At 37.4% G+C, this 16483-nt stretch overlaps 1 protein-coding gene across 8 annotated transcripts in view; it reads left to right on the top strand.

Annotated features, from left to right (window-relative positions):
• TMEM232 (transmembrane protein 232) overlaps positions 1-16483 on the top strand; it is a 249512-nt gene that overhangs the window by 14119 nt on the left and 218910 nt on the right. For 7 of the 8 annotated variants that reach the window (XR_008549210.1, XM_054688079.1, XM_037530317.2 and 4 more), the window contains exon 2: positions 5046-5177. Coding sequence is in view for 7 of the 8 variants with exons in the window: in XM_054688079.1 (XP_054544054.1) it covers positions 5062-5177 (116 nt within the window). In the remaining variant the exon portion in view is untranslated. Of the gene's footprint in view, positions 1-4472; positions 4632-5045; positions 5178-16483 lie in introns of all 8 variants that reach the window. The other variant, XM_054688080.1, reaches the window with a different exon arrangement.

A 16483-nucleotide genomic window follows, 5' to 3' on the forward strand; every position in this document is an offset into this window, starting at 1 on the left:
ATAAAATTTTATATAATATATAAATATATATTAATATAACCTATAAATTAATAAATATATAAATGATATAGAAATATTAATATATAATATATTATTATAATATAATAATATTAATAATATATAAATTTTATATAATATATAAATATATATTATATATATGCCAAAATATATAAAATTTTCATCATACCTTTAATTCAATCCTTGTGCCAGCCCCCACTTCCCATTTTCTCTTAGATTGTCATCATGTTGCTTATTATTGATCTATATATATACACACACACACGCACACACTCTTTGGCCTCTTTTACTCAAAATAATATTTTTTGAGAGTCATCCATGTTGTTGCAAGTAACATTAGTTTGTTCTTTGTTATCACTTTGAAGGAATTTATTATATAAACATACCACAATTTGTTTTTCCATTCTCCTATGGATGGGTGTTTGGGTTATTTCTCTTTGGGACTATTATGAATAACACAGTAATAACATTTTAGTGCAAGACTTTTTGTGGGCGCCTCCCCTGGTGGCGCAGCGGTTGAGCGCTGGGCTGCGAAGCTGCCCGCAGCCTCTGCAGCACCGGTTTGTTCCCCCGCCACTGGCGAGGGTCCCACAAAAAAAAAAAAAAAAGACTTTTTGTCTTTTTGTGATAGTGTTTTCACTTCTTTTGGAATGAATTTTCAGGATCAACAGATAGGTATAAAAAGTTAATTCACTTTCTAAAGTGCAAATAGATTTCCAAAGTGGTTATTGGTAATGTATGAGAACTCCTTTGATCCACGACTCACAATTTGGTTTTATTGTTAAAAATTCTAGTTAGAGGAGAGTAGTCTTTCCTTGTGGTTTTAATTTGAATTTCTCAATAGCTAATGACTTTGAGCATATTGATTTTGCTTATCTCTCTCAAATTTTGTTCTGTTTATCATTGATTTAATTTCTTAAAAAAATCCCTTCTAGTTATTTTTCTCATTTCTTATGTTAGCTCATTAATTTTTAGCTTTTCTATGTTGCTAGAGTTGTGTGAATACTTTTCTATGTTGCTAGAGTGTGTGAGTGATACTGAAACAGAGCAAATCTGGGAACGGCCCAGTTTGTGAATCCTCACCTGTGTGCTTAAGAACAGAAGACCCCAAAACATAGAATAAAAAGTGGATTAATAGAGGATTTATATACACAGGGCATAGAAAGAGGGAGGGGCAGAGAAGAAAGAGGAGGGATGGAGGAAGGTGGGGCGGGGGAGAGAGAGGGAGCGAAAGAGAGAGAGAGAGAAAGAGAGAGAGAGAGAGAGAGAGAGAGAGAGAGAGAGAGAGAGAGAATTGGAGAAGGATGGATGCTTCAGAGGTTAACTCTGAGCCCCCAAAACTCCTATGCTTTCTGGGCCTGTGTACCCCAATGCTGCACCACCACCAAAGCTGCTGGACTGCAAGATGATACTATCTTACTGGTGTTGGATGAACAAAAAGCTGGGTGCACATGGAAGCTGATTAAAAAAAGACCAGGAGAAATGTCCACCAGTGTGGTTTCAGTCATTCTGTCCGTTCACCATGGTCCCCCAGCATTTTCCTTCCCAGCAACCCCCACATTCAGGAAGTCCATTTCATGACATTAAATGAATTCTAATCTTAGGTCCCCAAGATGTTGGTGGCATAGGGATGGGGGTTGAGTCTATTCAGTACATAAAGGAGTGGAGTTTGGCACCAATTCCTGATGGGTATGGCTTGGCCAAAGCAGTACAAGCCTGCCAGCCTGGACTCCAGCAGTCATGCTGCATCCACTAAAATTTACCCCCTTGAATTTTTTCCCCCCTCTATATCTCTGGTGATGAAAGTCAGTTGTCAGATAGAGTTTTCTCTGTGTTTTTTTTTTTTTTTTTTTTTTTTTACGATTTATCTATGCATACAAGAACTGAGGTACAGGCAAGAGGTGCAGGGGATGAGAGGATTCACCAGAGACAGAGTGGGGAACAGAACAGGCAGACTGAAATACACTGCTGAGGGGAGCAGCAGGTGAGGCAGGAGAGGTCTGTTGCGCTATGTGGGTAGCTCCCTGGCTGGCCAGGGATCAAACTCATGCTGCAGAGGCTGTGGATAGCTTCACAGTGCTGTGCTCAACCCTTTGTGCCACCAGGGAGGCCCTGGGGTTTGAATACATTCAAAGGGAATAACAATCAGTCACATGGCTTTGTTCATGCTTAGCCAATATAAAATAGTCCGCCAATCCAAGGAAAAATACAAAAGGTAATCTAATAAATAGCAGTTATCAGAAAAACTTAGAGATAATAAAAACAAGAAAAATATCAAACATTGTTGAGACACTACTGTCAAATTAAATTTGTCTCCACCATTCCAATCCTATTAAATATAACAGCAAATGCTTTTTGTAAACTACATCTAATTTTAATCCATTGGATCAATTTTTTTTTTTTTGCATAAGCTAATAGGGCAGAATAACTGAGGAGAATTTCTGTTGATTTTGTTGAGACTTTTTGTAAGGGATCTTAGATTTCAACATTCAGCCTTTCCAGGCATGCCACGGGTCAGTCTCACTAGACTGCCTTCTACAGTAGTGACTTGGAATAGATTTCCTCTTCTCAAGATTTCCAACAGTGTTTTTTTTCAGGTTTCTTCAGACCTGCCAATGGAAGTAAGCTTTGCTAACTTCCTTTGAGGTCTCTGGGAACTCAGCAAGGTGGCTCTGCTCAGTTTCAGTTCTTAAAAATTATTCCAATAAAAAATAAAGGAAATTATATGGGGACTATAACCAAGATGAAAATGCATACATTGTACAAAAATTAAAAATGATGTAAAAAATATATAAAATAAAAAATAAAAATAATAAAATCGGTTTTCCTAAAAAAAAAAAAAAAAAGAAAACAGTAATGAATCACGTTGCCAGTTCTCTATTTTATTTTATTTTTTTTTTTTTATAGAGGCATGTTTTTATTTATTTATTTTGTTTTGGTTTTTTTTTTTTTTTTTTGTTTGTTTATACATGCACTGGGTACAGTCAGAAGCGCAGGAGGGTGAGAGAATTCACCAGAGCCAGAGCGGGGAGCAGGGCAGGCAGAAGGACCGAAGTACACTGCTGAGGGGAGCAGCGGGCGGCAGGAGAGGTCTGCACGCCATGTGGGACCCTCCTCTGGTGGCCGGGGAGCAGCCGGGGATCGAACCGGCGCCGCAGAGGCTGCGGGCAGCTTCGCAACCCAGCGCTCAACCGCTGCGCCACCGGGGAGGCCCGCCAGTTCTCTATTTTAAAGAAAGTCAAAATTTTCTATAGAAATTATGCAAGGACATTCATTTCATGAGTAATAAAAATGCTTATTACCATTTTTTTCATATTATGATGGTATCAAGAAGAGAGAAAATACAAACGCGATTTGGTTCTACTCACAAAAATACAACATAGCTTTGTTGCAGATAATAGCTAATAATTTAATATGAGTTAAAAAATACAAAAAGTATTGTTTCAAACTTAAAAAAAATCTTATTAAAGGCATGTTCATATTTGATATTACATTAAGTCCCTTCCTGTCCAAATTGTGTTTGTTGAGGTAGAGTAGGTTTGCACCTTTGTATCTGTTCTGGGATGATAGTTTCAAACCTCTACAAATGTATTTGGCACACCTAGTGCCTTCGCAATCCTACACCATGTTCTACTGGGTTCCTCCCCTCTGCTAGTCCCACCCTTCCATCCTCACTCTATGGTTGCCTCAGTTTTGCATTCAGATGTTAAGATTTTATTATTGCTTTGGTTTTGACTCACCCTTTGCTATATTTCACTATCCCACAGATAAGTGAGACCATCCTGTATTTCCTCCTATCTCTGACTTATTTTGCTTAACAGTGTCCTCTCCATTTCCAATCATATTATCACAAATAGCAAAAGTTTATTCTATTTTAAATCTGAGTAGCATTCTATTTTTATATATATCACATTTTTCCTTTCCTATTTGTAGTGAAAGAAAACGTAAGTATATTAAACAGACATTCTACTCAATGGAAGAAAATATTTAAACATTACTGGCTGGCAAAATCTTAATATCAAAGATAAAAACTTATTCAATTTAACAATTAAAGCATGAGACACTTTAATTAAAAAATGGGAAGCCTATTTGAACAGACGATTCACCAAAGAACACCAAAGATGGCCTAAGGGAAAATGTCCATTTTCGCTTTTAATAAGGATCAAAATCAAAATAAGATATCTTACATACCACATATTTAAAAAGCCTCAGCCACGGGTGCTGGCAAAGATGTGGAGAAAAAGGAATGTTGTAACGCCCTTGGTGGGGATGTAAAATGGTACAGCCATTTTGGAAAGCAATGGATTTACCTTAAAACAATAAAAATAAAATGCCATGTGACCCAGACACCCCATTTTTGGGCATGTATGTGAAGAACATGATATCATCAACTGAAAAAACTATACACTGTATAATGTTCATTGCAGCCTTTTTAAATTTATTTTTTACAATAGATAGGACATTGAAACAACTTAAATTCCTGTTGATAGAGGATTGGATCAAGAAGATGTGGTATATCCAAGTAATGGAAGTTATTCAACTATAAGAAAAGATGAATGTCATTTATAGCGATGAGGGAATGATGTGTAGTAAAATAACTCATAATGACAAAGGCAAGTATTGGATGTTTGCATAATGGATAGTTCAACAAAGCAAAATACATATAAAAACTAGTGAATAGTAATAAATGAAGTGTGGGTTTTGAGGCTAAGAGATTGGGTGGGTACAGAAAGATTAAAGAAGTATAAGGAGTAGTGGTGGAAAAGAAAACAGCTGAAGTATAACAAAGACTAAGTATTATTTTAAAGGATAAGTTTATAATAGTATTATAACCAAAAACAAGCTTAGTTTCTCATCAAAGTTGGCTTTGACAATTTAAATTTAAATTCTCTTTTAATATATTTTGATTCTTAGGTTTGATTTTCATTCTTGCTACCCTTTTCCCACTAATCATGAATTTGCATGAAATATATTTGTTACTGTGAGAGCATTCATATTCTAATATAAATGTTAATATTTTTCTTCAGGTTTATATATGTGAATATGTCTGTTAGCAAATCATCTGTGATTGGTGGATTTGGAGCAATATCTTCCTCTTATGAAAAACTCTTGAGATTAAATTTTCAAAATACAAGGAAACTGCGAAGTAATAAATCATGGTAAGTTTGAAAAAAATTCATAATTTTAAAGTAGGGTACCTATATTTACTGTAGAAAATTTGGAATCATAGACAATTGTGAGCATAATAAAAATATCATATATAGTTCTATAAACATGTTAAGATTTACTGTTTTTTAAGTTAATATCTTAATTATTTATAATGAGCATATATTTCTAAAATTTTAAATTCTATATATTTTGTTTTAAATACGTTTTATAATCATAAATGTCTTTATATCTCTGTAATAATCATGAAATGCATGAGAATGTATTTAATAACTCCTATATTGTGAAGTATTTTGATTATTTCTAAGATCTTTGCTATTTCAAATTAAGCCACAGTAGAATGTTTTTCTTCATTTTGAAGTGTTTGGGATACAGTTTCTAAAATGAAGTAACTAGATCAAAGTTGATAATTTAAAAGTTTGTAATTTTAAACAATTTCTAAGCACTTAAAAATAAAGAGCATAATACAATACATAATAAAAATTGCATGTTATATGTTTGTTTCAGATAGATTTCCTTAATAAGAAATAGATAAAAAGATAAAGCTGAAGTTCTTTGACCAGATGCCCTCTCAACTATATTAATTGTGGCATTTATCATTTTAGTCCCTATCTCCACTATAATATGATGATTATATATTGCATTTTCCATGTGGATATAATTTTACTTAACAAATTTATTGGTGATTGCATTAAAAAATCAATGTTATATTTTGAGTTTTAATCAATAATTATGTATTTTCTTCATTCATTCATGTTATGGCTGCATAATATTCCAGTACAATGAGTTTTTAAAATTTATTTTGCAAAGTTTTGCCAGTAAAATCAGCGCTACAGTGAAAATCATCATATATTTTTCCTTTTACACCTATGTAAGTGTTTCTTTGGTGTATAATTTTTCATTCTTTATTTTAAAAATTTTTCTTGATGCTGTAATTCTCCATGTATCTGAATCAGTTTATATAGTATATGACCACTATTTCCCCCATTTTCAGCAACATCTGATATTGTCAGACCTCTTAATATTTAATAGGTCAAATTTGCCTGATAACTACATTTTAAAATCTCTGATAATTAATAAGACTTTTTTTGATGTTTGTAGTCATTAGAATTCCCATAATTATCTTTAATATTTTGAACACTTTTGTGGGTTTTTATTATTGATATTTGATATCTTAAAATATTTATTAGAAATTCATTCTGTACTTATCTTTTAACTTGTTTTTATGGTGCCTTTCATCATACCAAAATTATTAAATTTTATATAACCTTGCTTTTAAGATTCAGTGCAGATATTGAATGTATCTGTTAATATATATTCCTGATTTGTTCATTTCATTGGACCATTTCATTAACATACTGCAAATTATTTATTCATTCTATTACTTTTTTTTTATAGAGGCATGCTTTATTTATTTGTTTGTTTTTGTTTATACAAGCACTGGGTACAGTCAGAAGCACGGGAGGGTGAGAGAATTCACCAGAGCCAGAGCGGGGAGCAGAGCAGGCAGAAGGACCGAAGTACACTGCTGAGGGGAGCAGCGGGTGGCAGGAGAGGTCTGCACACCATGTGGGACCCTCCTCTGGTGGCCGGGGAGCAGCCGGGGATCGAACCGGCGCCACAGAGGCCGCGGGCAGCCCCGCAACCCAGCGCTCAACCGCTGCGCCACCGGGGAGGCCCTCATTCTATTATTGTTTATTTCCAGTTTATGGTTATTATGAACATTGTTTCTGTGAACATTCTTGTAAAAATATCCTGGCACATATCAAATTACATATATAGGAATGGAATTATTGGATCATAGGACCTATACCATATAGTGAATAGAACCTATTAATTCTCAGTCTTTTATGATTAGTCTATTTTGTATTTTCATTAAAAGAATGTCTTAAACACAAGCTCATGTAAATATCCTTATACATTATTGTTGTGTAAACATCCTAGGCTAGTAGATTTATTGTCAGTTCTCGCAGACAAAAAGGGAATTTTGAGCCTTCACAGTGGATTTTGCAGGCCCTTAATGCTGAGACAGGGGCCCAGACACACAGGCAGGCAGACAAAGGCTAGAGGGACTCTAACACTGAGAGAGGCAGAAGAGCTACTTCTCTGCTCAGGCCCCTTTAAATGCCCAAAGCCCCACAACCTATATATTGCTGCAAATGCAAGGCCTACCTGTTGTTTGCTAGATGTTCCAATGGTAGAAAACATAATATTTTAGAATGTGAAAAATAGCCTGATTTTTACTCATTTTCTTTACAATTATTTTCTAAAAAATTTTTGCTCTGTCTTTCGCTAAAGATATGAAAACACTGAATCCCAATCACTGAATCCCGAACACTGAATCCTGGGAGCTGTTTCTTCAGTCCCTTATATTTCTTATCAGAGTCTCTACCCTCACCAATACTTTATTTACATTTTCCCTGGGGTTATCCATCCTCACCAGCACCCCTGTCCAAGAGTTTTCCTCCACTTTGGGTGCTTTTAATTTTGTTATTGTCTTGTCTTTTCTGCACTTTTATTGTAGTATGTCTGAATGTAAAGAAAGAGAAATTTTTTCTGCTTGGATTTTTTGAATGTTTTGTGTCTATGGACTGTGATTTTTGTCATTACTGGATATTTATCAGAGATCTGTTTCTTCAGATATCACCTTTACAAGTCATTTCTCTTTTCTCTCTGTGACTCTTGATTAAAATGTCTATTAGACTATCTCATTGTGTATTTCATACTTTTTCATCTCTTTGTTTCTCTCTCTCTTTTTTTTTTTAAAGATTTATTTTTTTTTTATTTATACAATAGCTGGGGTACAGGCCAGAGGCTCAGGAGGGTGAGAGGATTCACCAGAGACAGAGCAGGGAACAGAACAGGCAGAGTGCCAAAACACACTGCTGAGGGGAGCAGCGGGATGTCTGCTGTGCCATGTGGGAATCTCCCTGGCTGGCCAGGAATCGAACCTGCGCTGCAGAGGCTGTGGACAGCTTCACAGCGCTGTGCTTAATCCGCTGCGCCACCAGGGAGGCCCATCTCTTTGTCTCTTTCAACTGTTAGAATTTTTTTGAATAATTGATATTAATGTATGATCTATTTTACACATGACTAATTTTCTGTCTTGTTACCAGGTTTATATACCGAACTTTATAAATAAGGTTATTTCATTGTGTATATTGCTTTGCTTTTTCTACTTCATCTCAGAGATGGAAAAGACCAAAGCCTTACGAAAATATATGCATTTATTTTAGCTGGCTAGGAAAAAATGAAAGAGAGCATAAGTCTTACGTTAGCACAATTTAGTCAATATATTAAATTATTTTACATCTTCTCACCAAAGCTGCTTGGGTGTTTTTTATTTATATATGGCAGACTAGTCTTCAAAGCCTACTGAAATGTTAGTGAGACTGCAATTTTTCCTTTTTTTAGTAATGTTTTTGACACTATTATATTCAGTGAAATAGACTCTACAAATACATGGTCTGCATATTCTAAAATATTATCTTTATAGTATTGTTGATTTTGATTCCTATAGTTTTATAGTACAACATATAATATGTTACATAGTTCTGTAACATAGACTCTAAATATGTGCTGTCAGCAGCAAGATAAAAATTTTTCTAAACTCATTTATATTATTTTTCTTTGTTTCTTTGATCTGTAATTTCAGTTTTTCATTTATATGAATTATTTACGCCATTAAATGAAATTCTAGTGGTTAAGATATTGCATGTATGTCTGTCATTAGGCTCTGATACTTACAACATTTATGGTTGGCTATGGATAATTTAGCCAAAAAAAAAAGTAATTTAGGAACTTAAAAAGCGTAAACACATTTAAAATTTTGCAGTGTTGATTATTTTACCCCAAGTGAGAAATCAGCCACTACAAATGAGTTTATTCATACTCTGTAAGGACTTGCAAGATCTTACTACAGTCCTGTTATAGTTGGACTTGTATCATTGTCTTGGCCCAAATTTCTAGATGGCAGGATATGAGATGAGGATTAAGATTCTTAATTTGGGGCCTCCCCAGTGGTGCAGCGGGTTGAGTACAGTGCTGTGAAGTTGTCCGCAGCCTCTGCAGCATGGGTTCCATCCCGGCCGGCCGGCGAGAATCCCACATGGCGCAGCAGACCTCTCCTGTCATGTCCACTGTTCCCCTCAGCTGTGTATTTTGGAAGATCTGCCTGTTCTGCACCCTGATCTGTCTCTGGAGAATCCTCTCACCCTTCCGCACTCCTGGCCTGTACCCCAGTTCACATATAAAAATAATAAATAAATCTTAAAAAAAATTAAAAAAAAGATTCTTAATTTGGAGTATAAAAGGTCAGTACGGTAAAGATTAAAAAAAGGGGAAAAAAGGACAAAAAAATCTTGTTTCATTGCTATGATCGCTAAATCACAACTTACTACAAAGAGGCATAGCACAGACATGTCCAAACTTGATATATGGGATTTAGTAAGAGAAGTTTGAAAAAAAGACTTCATCTCACAGTAGATTGTAGAATGGATAAACGAGGATGGCTATCTTTATCTACTCTGATGCCTCTTATCTAGTGTTCTTTGGTCAAGATTCATGCCCTAGGTGCTAACTTATTCATGGTTCCAGGTTGTATTATAACAGGGGACTGAGACAAAAGTTGTTATTGGTGGCACCCTCTGGAAGGGGGATGCTAGTGAGGATTTTTTTTTTTTTAAATAATAAATTTTATTTTTATATTCCCCCATACAATTGCAAACGCCCCATTCTGACCCCAATCCTTCCCCTCCCGTCCCCCACCCCCCAAAAAGTGTCTCTGGTTCATAGTTTTTTGTTGATTTTGATTTTCACTTTCTTTTTTTTTTTTTTAATATTTTTATTTTTATTATTTTTTTTATTTGTTTGTTTGCTTGTTTTTTTTTTTTATACATGCACTGGGTACAGTCAGAAGCGCGGGAGGGCGAGAGAACTCACCAGAGCCAGAGCGGGGAGCAGAGCAGGCAGAAGGACCGAAGTACACTGCTGAGGGGAGCAGCGGGCGGCAGGAGAGGTCTGCGCGCCATGTGGGACCCTCCTCCTGTGGCCGGGGAGCAGCCGGGGGATCGAACCAGTGCAGCAGAGGCCGCGGGCAGCCTCGCAACCCAGCGCTCAACCGCTGCGCCACCGGGGAGGCCCCATTGATTTTCACTTTCTTATATTCATTTTCCTGGTCCCTTATTTAAGTTTTCTAGATTCCTGCTATGAGTGAGACCATCCGGTATTTTTCTTTTTCTTTTTGGCTTATTTCGCTGAGCATGATCCCTTCCAGCGCCATCCATGTTGCTGCAAATTGCATGTGTTTACCTTTTTTGAATGCTGAGTAATATTCCTTGGTATATATGTACCACATCTTCTTGATCCAGTCATCTATTTTTGGGCATTTGGGTTGTTTCCAAAGCTTAGCTATTGTAAACAGTGCTGCTATAAACATAGGGGTGCAGGTGTTCTTTGGAATTGATGTTTCTGTGTCCTTTGGGTAAACACCTAGGAGTGGAATTGCTGGATCATATGGAAGCTCTATGTTTAGTAGGTCCAGAAATCTCCACACAGCTCTCCATAGTGGTTGGACCAGTTTGCACTCCCACCAACAGTGCAGAAGAGTTCCTTTTTCTCCACACCCTCGCCAACATTTGCTGTTGCTAGTTTTTTTAATATGTGCCATTCTCACTGGTGTAAGATGGTATCTCATGGTAGTTTTGATTTGCTTTTCCCTGATGACAAGTGATGTTGAACATTTTTTCATATGTCTGTTGGCCATTTGCATTTCCTCTTCAGAGAAGTTTCTTTTTAGCTCTTCTGCCCATTTTTTGACTGGATTATTTTCTTTGTTGTTGCTGAGTCTCATCAGCTCTTTGCAGATTTTTGTGATCAGTCCTTTATCATTAGTGTTGGGTGCAAAAATGTTCTCCCAGTTGGTGGGGTTTCATCAAAACTGCATGGTATTGGAACAAGAACAGACATACAGACCAATGGAATCGAATAGAAAATCCAGAAATAAACCCACAGATTTATGGTCAACTAATCTTTGACAAAGGAGCAAAGACTATGCATTGGAGCAAAGAAAGTTTGTTCAATAAATGGTGCTGGGAAAACTGGGTCGCTACATGCAAAAGAATGAAGCTTGACCACTACCTCACACCATACACAAAAATCAACTCAAAATGGATTAAAGAACTAGACATAAGACCTGAAACCATAAAATACATAGAGGGAAATATAGGCGAAACACTACGGGATTTGCACATCAAAGGCATCTTTACAGACACATCACCCAAAGCAGTGATAGTGAAGGCAAAGATAAACAGCTGGGACTACATCAAATTAAAGAGCTTCTGCACAGCTAGTGAGGATTGATAGCCCTAGGTGAAATATGAACAGAGTATCGGTGGGGGTGGAGACTCTGATAAGAAATATAAGGGAGTGTAGAAGCAGTCCCCGGGATTCAGCTTTGGGTTATTTCAGTGTTTTCAGATCATCAGCAATTCTGGGTTTCTGCCCCACCATGCTGAACCTTGCAGAAGGCTGTTGTGGGTTTCTAAAGGATGTGGAGAGGCTTCCAGCAGCCAACCTCATTGAGGAAAAGTTTGGAGGCTTTGCAGGTAGCCAAGAGACTGAAACTGTTTCCAGCTTTGCTGCTCTTACAGCCTGGCAGGGATGGTGAAGACCTGGAGCTGGGCACCTTGCTAAGCTGCGTCAGTGTGACCCTTTGTTGGGTTGTTTGGCTGTGGCAGCTACTGTTTTGAGTGTCGCTTGTCTGGTGCTGTACTGGGGCATTTCAGCAACTACAGTGAGCATCTCCTGTTGTGTCTTCTGCTGTCTTTGTGAGTTAGATCCTGGCCTATATTCTGGCTGCTGTGTGCTCCAGGTCCACAGTGGCAGGAGGACGCCATCTTGGGAATGTTTATTTTTAGGACTTGAAAACACTGGACACTGCTTTGGGTGAGGCATCAGCCATTTGTGGTCTCAGTAACTCTTTGTTTTCCATGGTTTGTTAAATAAATCCCATTATTGTTGTCATCTGAACCTGAGTAGTCTTGCAATTGTGCGTGGCTGGGGAAGAACTAAGACAGTGACCAGTAATCTATTTGGGCAGGGTCCTTGGCTGGACTTAGTGTGTCTTGCTGCCCTGTATCAGTGTCACTGGCCCTTAGCTATTCTAAATGTAGAAGAAGGAAGGTAACTCAGTATTTGGGGCTTAGAGGATATTATGGGATCAGTGAATTTCAGACTCCGCATAATGTTTTTGTCCAATTCAGGCACTAATTGTGAAGCCCTTAAAAACTCTCATACTTTCATTTTGGGGAATGTTGTTTTCAGATGTCCGATTTTTCTTATCCCTAAACTTAGCTCAGTATCAGTGATACACAGCTCAATTGGGGGTGGGGGGGTGTATGGAAATGGAGTCAATGTTCTGATGTCCTATAATAATTACTCAATTCTAAATCTATAGTGTCTCAAGAAACACATTTTCTTACAAGTATCCCTTTGAGTATATTTTATTGTTATTTGTTTTATTTATTTATTTTTTTAAAGATTTTATTTTATTTATACAAGAACCAGGGTACAGGCCAGATGAGTGCGAGGGTGAGGGGATTCACCAGAGACAGAGCGGGGAACAGAACAGGCAGACTGATGAAATACACTGCTGAGGGGAGCAGCGCCAGCAGACAGGCGAGGTCTGCTGCGCCATGTGGGTTGCTCTGCGGCCAGCGGGGATCACATTGGCACTGCAGAGGCTGTGGACAGCTTCACAGTGCTGTGTTCAAACACCTGTGCCACCAGGGAGGCCCTTGAATATATTTTAAAAACTCAGATTTGGCATGTTCTCAAACAGCATTTGATCTCATCACAAATCCATTTCTTACCAAGCTGCACTCCCAAAACATAGACCAAATTACTTTACTTTTCATTAGCCATGGTAACAAAAATATCATATCTCAAATATTGTCTGTTGTACCCTTTATCCTAATATAAAGTTGATTTTGTCAAGATCACAAAAAAAGTGACTGACTAATAAATATGAGTCTTTTTTTCCCCATGTCCTTGTAGTTGCCTTAAAAGGGATATCATTAGAAGTTAATCCCATATAGTATCAATGATGAGCTATGGAATTATTAGTCAGAACCTCATTTATGGGAATTTGTGCTAATACCTCAGTCTTCAGTTTTCTTCTATATAGCTTTTATTCAAAATTCAGCCTATTATCAGAATAGTCAAGAAAGCAAATTTTCCCTCCTTCCGTGTCTGTATTCTCCTTTTCCTATACCAGAAAACTTACAGTTAGACACATGACCAACCATTAAAAAAACAGGTCACAGGTTCCCTTGCTGGTAGATGTGGTCATGACCATAACTATGGTGAGTTACATGCTAGGAGAAATTATTTAGGCCACTGGCATTTTGTGGTCTTTTAAGAGGAGTAGTCTGTTTCTATTTTCCTTTACATATTTTTTTTTCCCTTTTAGTTGGAGTTAAGGATATGTTTGCAGCATCTAGAACAGGCATTTGAGGCCGTAAAATGAAAGTTGTGTGTGGTGAAGATGGAGTCAGAACTTCCAGCACTTTGGAACCACCCCCTCATCCCTGAATAGCTTATCTTGCTCTGCTACATCAAAAATAAATGAGGGGGCCTCCCTGGTGGCCTAGGGGTTAAGTCTCAATGTTAAGTCTCAACACTATGGCCTAATTTCAATTCCCAGCCAGGTTGCTGACCCTCATATGGCACAGTAGACCTCTCCTGTCTTGCCCACTGTGACCCTTAGCAGTGTATTTCAGTAGATCCAGCTGCTCAGTTCCCCATTCTATCTCTGGTGAATCCTCTCCTCTCCTGCACCTCTGGCCTATACCCCGTTTCTTGTATGCATAAATAAATAAAAATAAATCTTAAAAAATTAAATTAACATTAATCCAGTTCTTCTACAAATAAAATAAAATAAATCTTTAAAATAAATAGGGTTCATTTTGATTAATTTATAACATTTTTGTCCTTTTGATAGCAATTAAAATGGCTCCCTTGTCCTTTAAAAAGATGTTTCTAGGTGGTGGTTTGAAGGGAAATTTTAGAACTTAGCTGTGAGGCAGAGTTCCATAGTTTTGCTTATTATGATCACTTTATTCTCTTTGTGTGGTTTTGATTTGCATTTCTTTATAGTAAGTGATGTTGAACACTTTCCCATATGTTTATAGACCATCTGAATGCCTTGATTAGAGAGTGTAGATTGAGGACCTTTGCCCATTTTATTTTATTTTATTTTATATTTTTTTAAGATTTATTTATTTATTTATACATACAAGCACTGGGTACAGTCAGAAGCACGGGAGGGTGAGAGAACTCACCAAGCCAGAGCAGGGAGCAGAGCAGGCAGAAGGACCGGACCGAAGTACACTGCTGAGGGGAGCAGCGGGCAGCAGGAGAGGTCTGCGCACCATGTGGGACCCTCCTCAGGTGGCCGGGGAGCAGCTGGGGATTGAACTGGCGCTGCAGAGGCTGTGGGCAGCTTTGCAACCCAGCACTCAACCGCTGCGCCACTGGGGAGGCCCTGCCCATTTTTTTTTAATTGGGTCATTCATTTCTTTGATTGTTGTTTGATTGTTGTTTGATTAAGTACTTTGTAAATTTTATTTTATTTTATTTTATTTTTTTTTTTAAAGATTTATTTATTTATTTATATAAGCACTGGGTACAGTCAGATGCTTGGGAGGGTGAGAGAATTCACCAGAGTCAGAGTGGGGAGCAGAGCAGGCAGGCTGACGAAGTACACTGCCGAGGGGAGCAGCGGGTGGCAGGAGAGGTCTGTGTTCCATGTGGGATCATCGCCCTGTGACCGGGGATAGAACCAGCTCTGCAGAGGCTGCGGGCAGCTTCGCAACCCAGTGCTCACCTGCTGTGCCACCAGGGAGGCCCACTTTGTAAATTTTAGAAACTAACTCCTTTTTGGATGTATGGCATGCAAATATTTTTCCCATTCTGTACATTGCTTTTTTGTTTTTGTGATGATTTCCTTTGAGGAACAGACACTTTTAAGTTTGACTTATCGCCATTTGTTTATTTTTCCTTTTGCTTCCCATGCTGCTGGGGTTGTATTCACAAATACGTGTGTGGTAGATGTTCTGTAGTGTATTCCTGTATTTTCTTTGAAGTACTTTATGGTTTTAGTTCTTATGTCAAAATCTTTAATCTACTACAAGTGATTTTTCATGTATGGTGTTAAATATGGGTCTGGTTGTTTATTATTATTATTACTATTATTTTTATTATATATATTTTTTGCATGTGACTATGTTTCCCACCACCATTTATTAAAAAGACTATCTTTTCTTCATGGTGTGGTATTAATTCTTTTATAAAAAATTAGGTCCCATATTTATATGAATTTTTCTCTGGGCTTGCACTTCTATTCCTTGGTCAGAGTTTGTGTTTTTGTTCTAGTACTATACTGTTTTGATTACAGTTGCTCTGTAATATTGTTTGAAGTCAGGAGTATGATCCTTATGTTTTTCTTTTCTTTAGTTATTTGGGGCTTTTTGTGGTTCCATATAAATTTGATAATTGTTTTTTCTAATTCCTTAAATAAGGTGGTTGGTATTTTGATAGGTATTGTGCTGATCTGTAAGTTACTTTGGTTAATAGGGCCATTTTAATGATGTGAATTCTTTATGAGCATGGGATATCTTTCCATTTCTTTGTTTTCTTTAACAGCTATATAGCTTTCATTCATTATACAAGTCATTCACCTCCTTAATTAGATTTATTCCCAGATATTTCATTCTTTTTGGCATGATGGTAAATGGAACTACATTCCTTATTTCCCTTTTTTTCTGATACATTGCTTGCATAGAAATGTTGCTGATTTTTATCTGTTGATTTTGTATCCTGTCACCTTACTGTACTCATTTATCATTTCTAGAAGTTATTTTTGTAGATTCTTTGGTTTTCTGTAAGTATATTAGCATGTCATCTGTGAATAGTGACAATTTCTTTTTTTTTTAAGGTTTATTTATTCATTTACACAATAACCAGGGTACAGGCCAGATGTGCGGGAGGGTGAGAGGATTCACCAGAGACAGAGCGGGGAACAGAACAGGCACACTGACGAAATACACTGCTGAGGGGAGCATCGGGCGAGACAGGAGAGGTCTGCTGCGCCATGTGGGACCCTCACCTGTTGGCCAGGATCAATCAGTGCTGTAGAGGCCAGGGACAGCTTTGCAGCGTGGTGCTCAACCACCTGCACCACCAGGGGAGGCCCTTCATTTCTTCTTTTGAGATTTGGATTCCTTTTATGTTTTTTCTT

The sequence above is a fragment of the Talpa occidentalis genome, unplaced genomic scaffold, assembly GCF_014898055.3.
Source record: "Talpa occidentalis isolate TD23 unplaced genomic scaffold, MPIMG_talOcc4v2.1 talOcc4.6, whole genome shotgun sequence".
Taxonomy (NCBI): domain Eukaryota; kingdom Metazoa; phylum Chordata; class Mammalia; order Eulipotyphla; family Talpidae; genus Talpa; species Talpa occidentalis.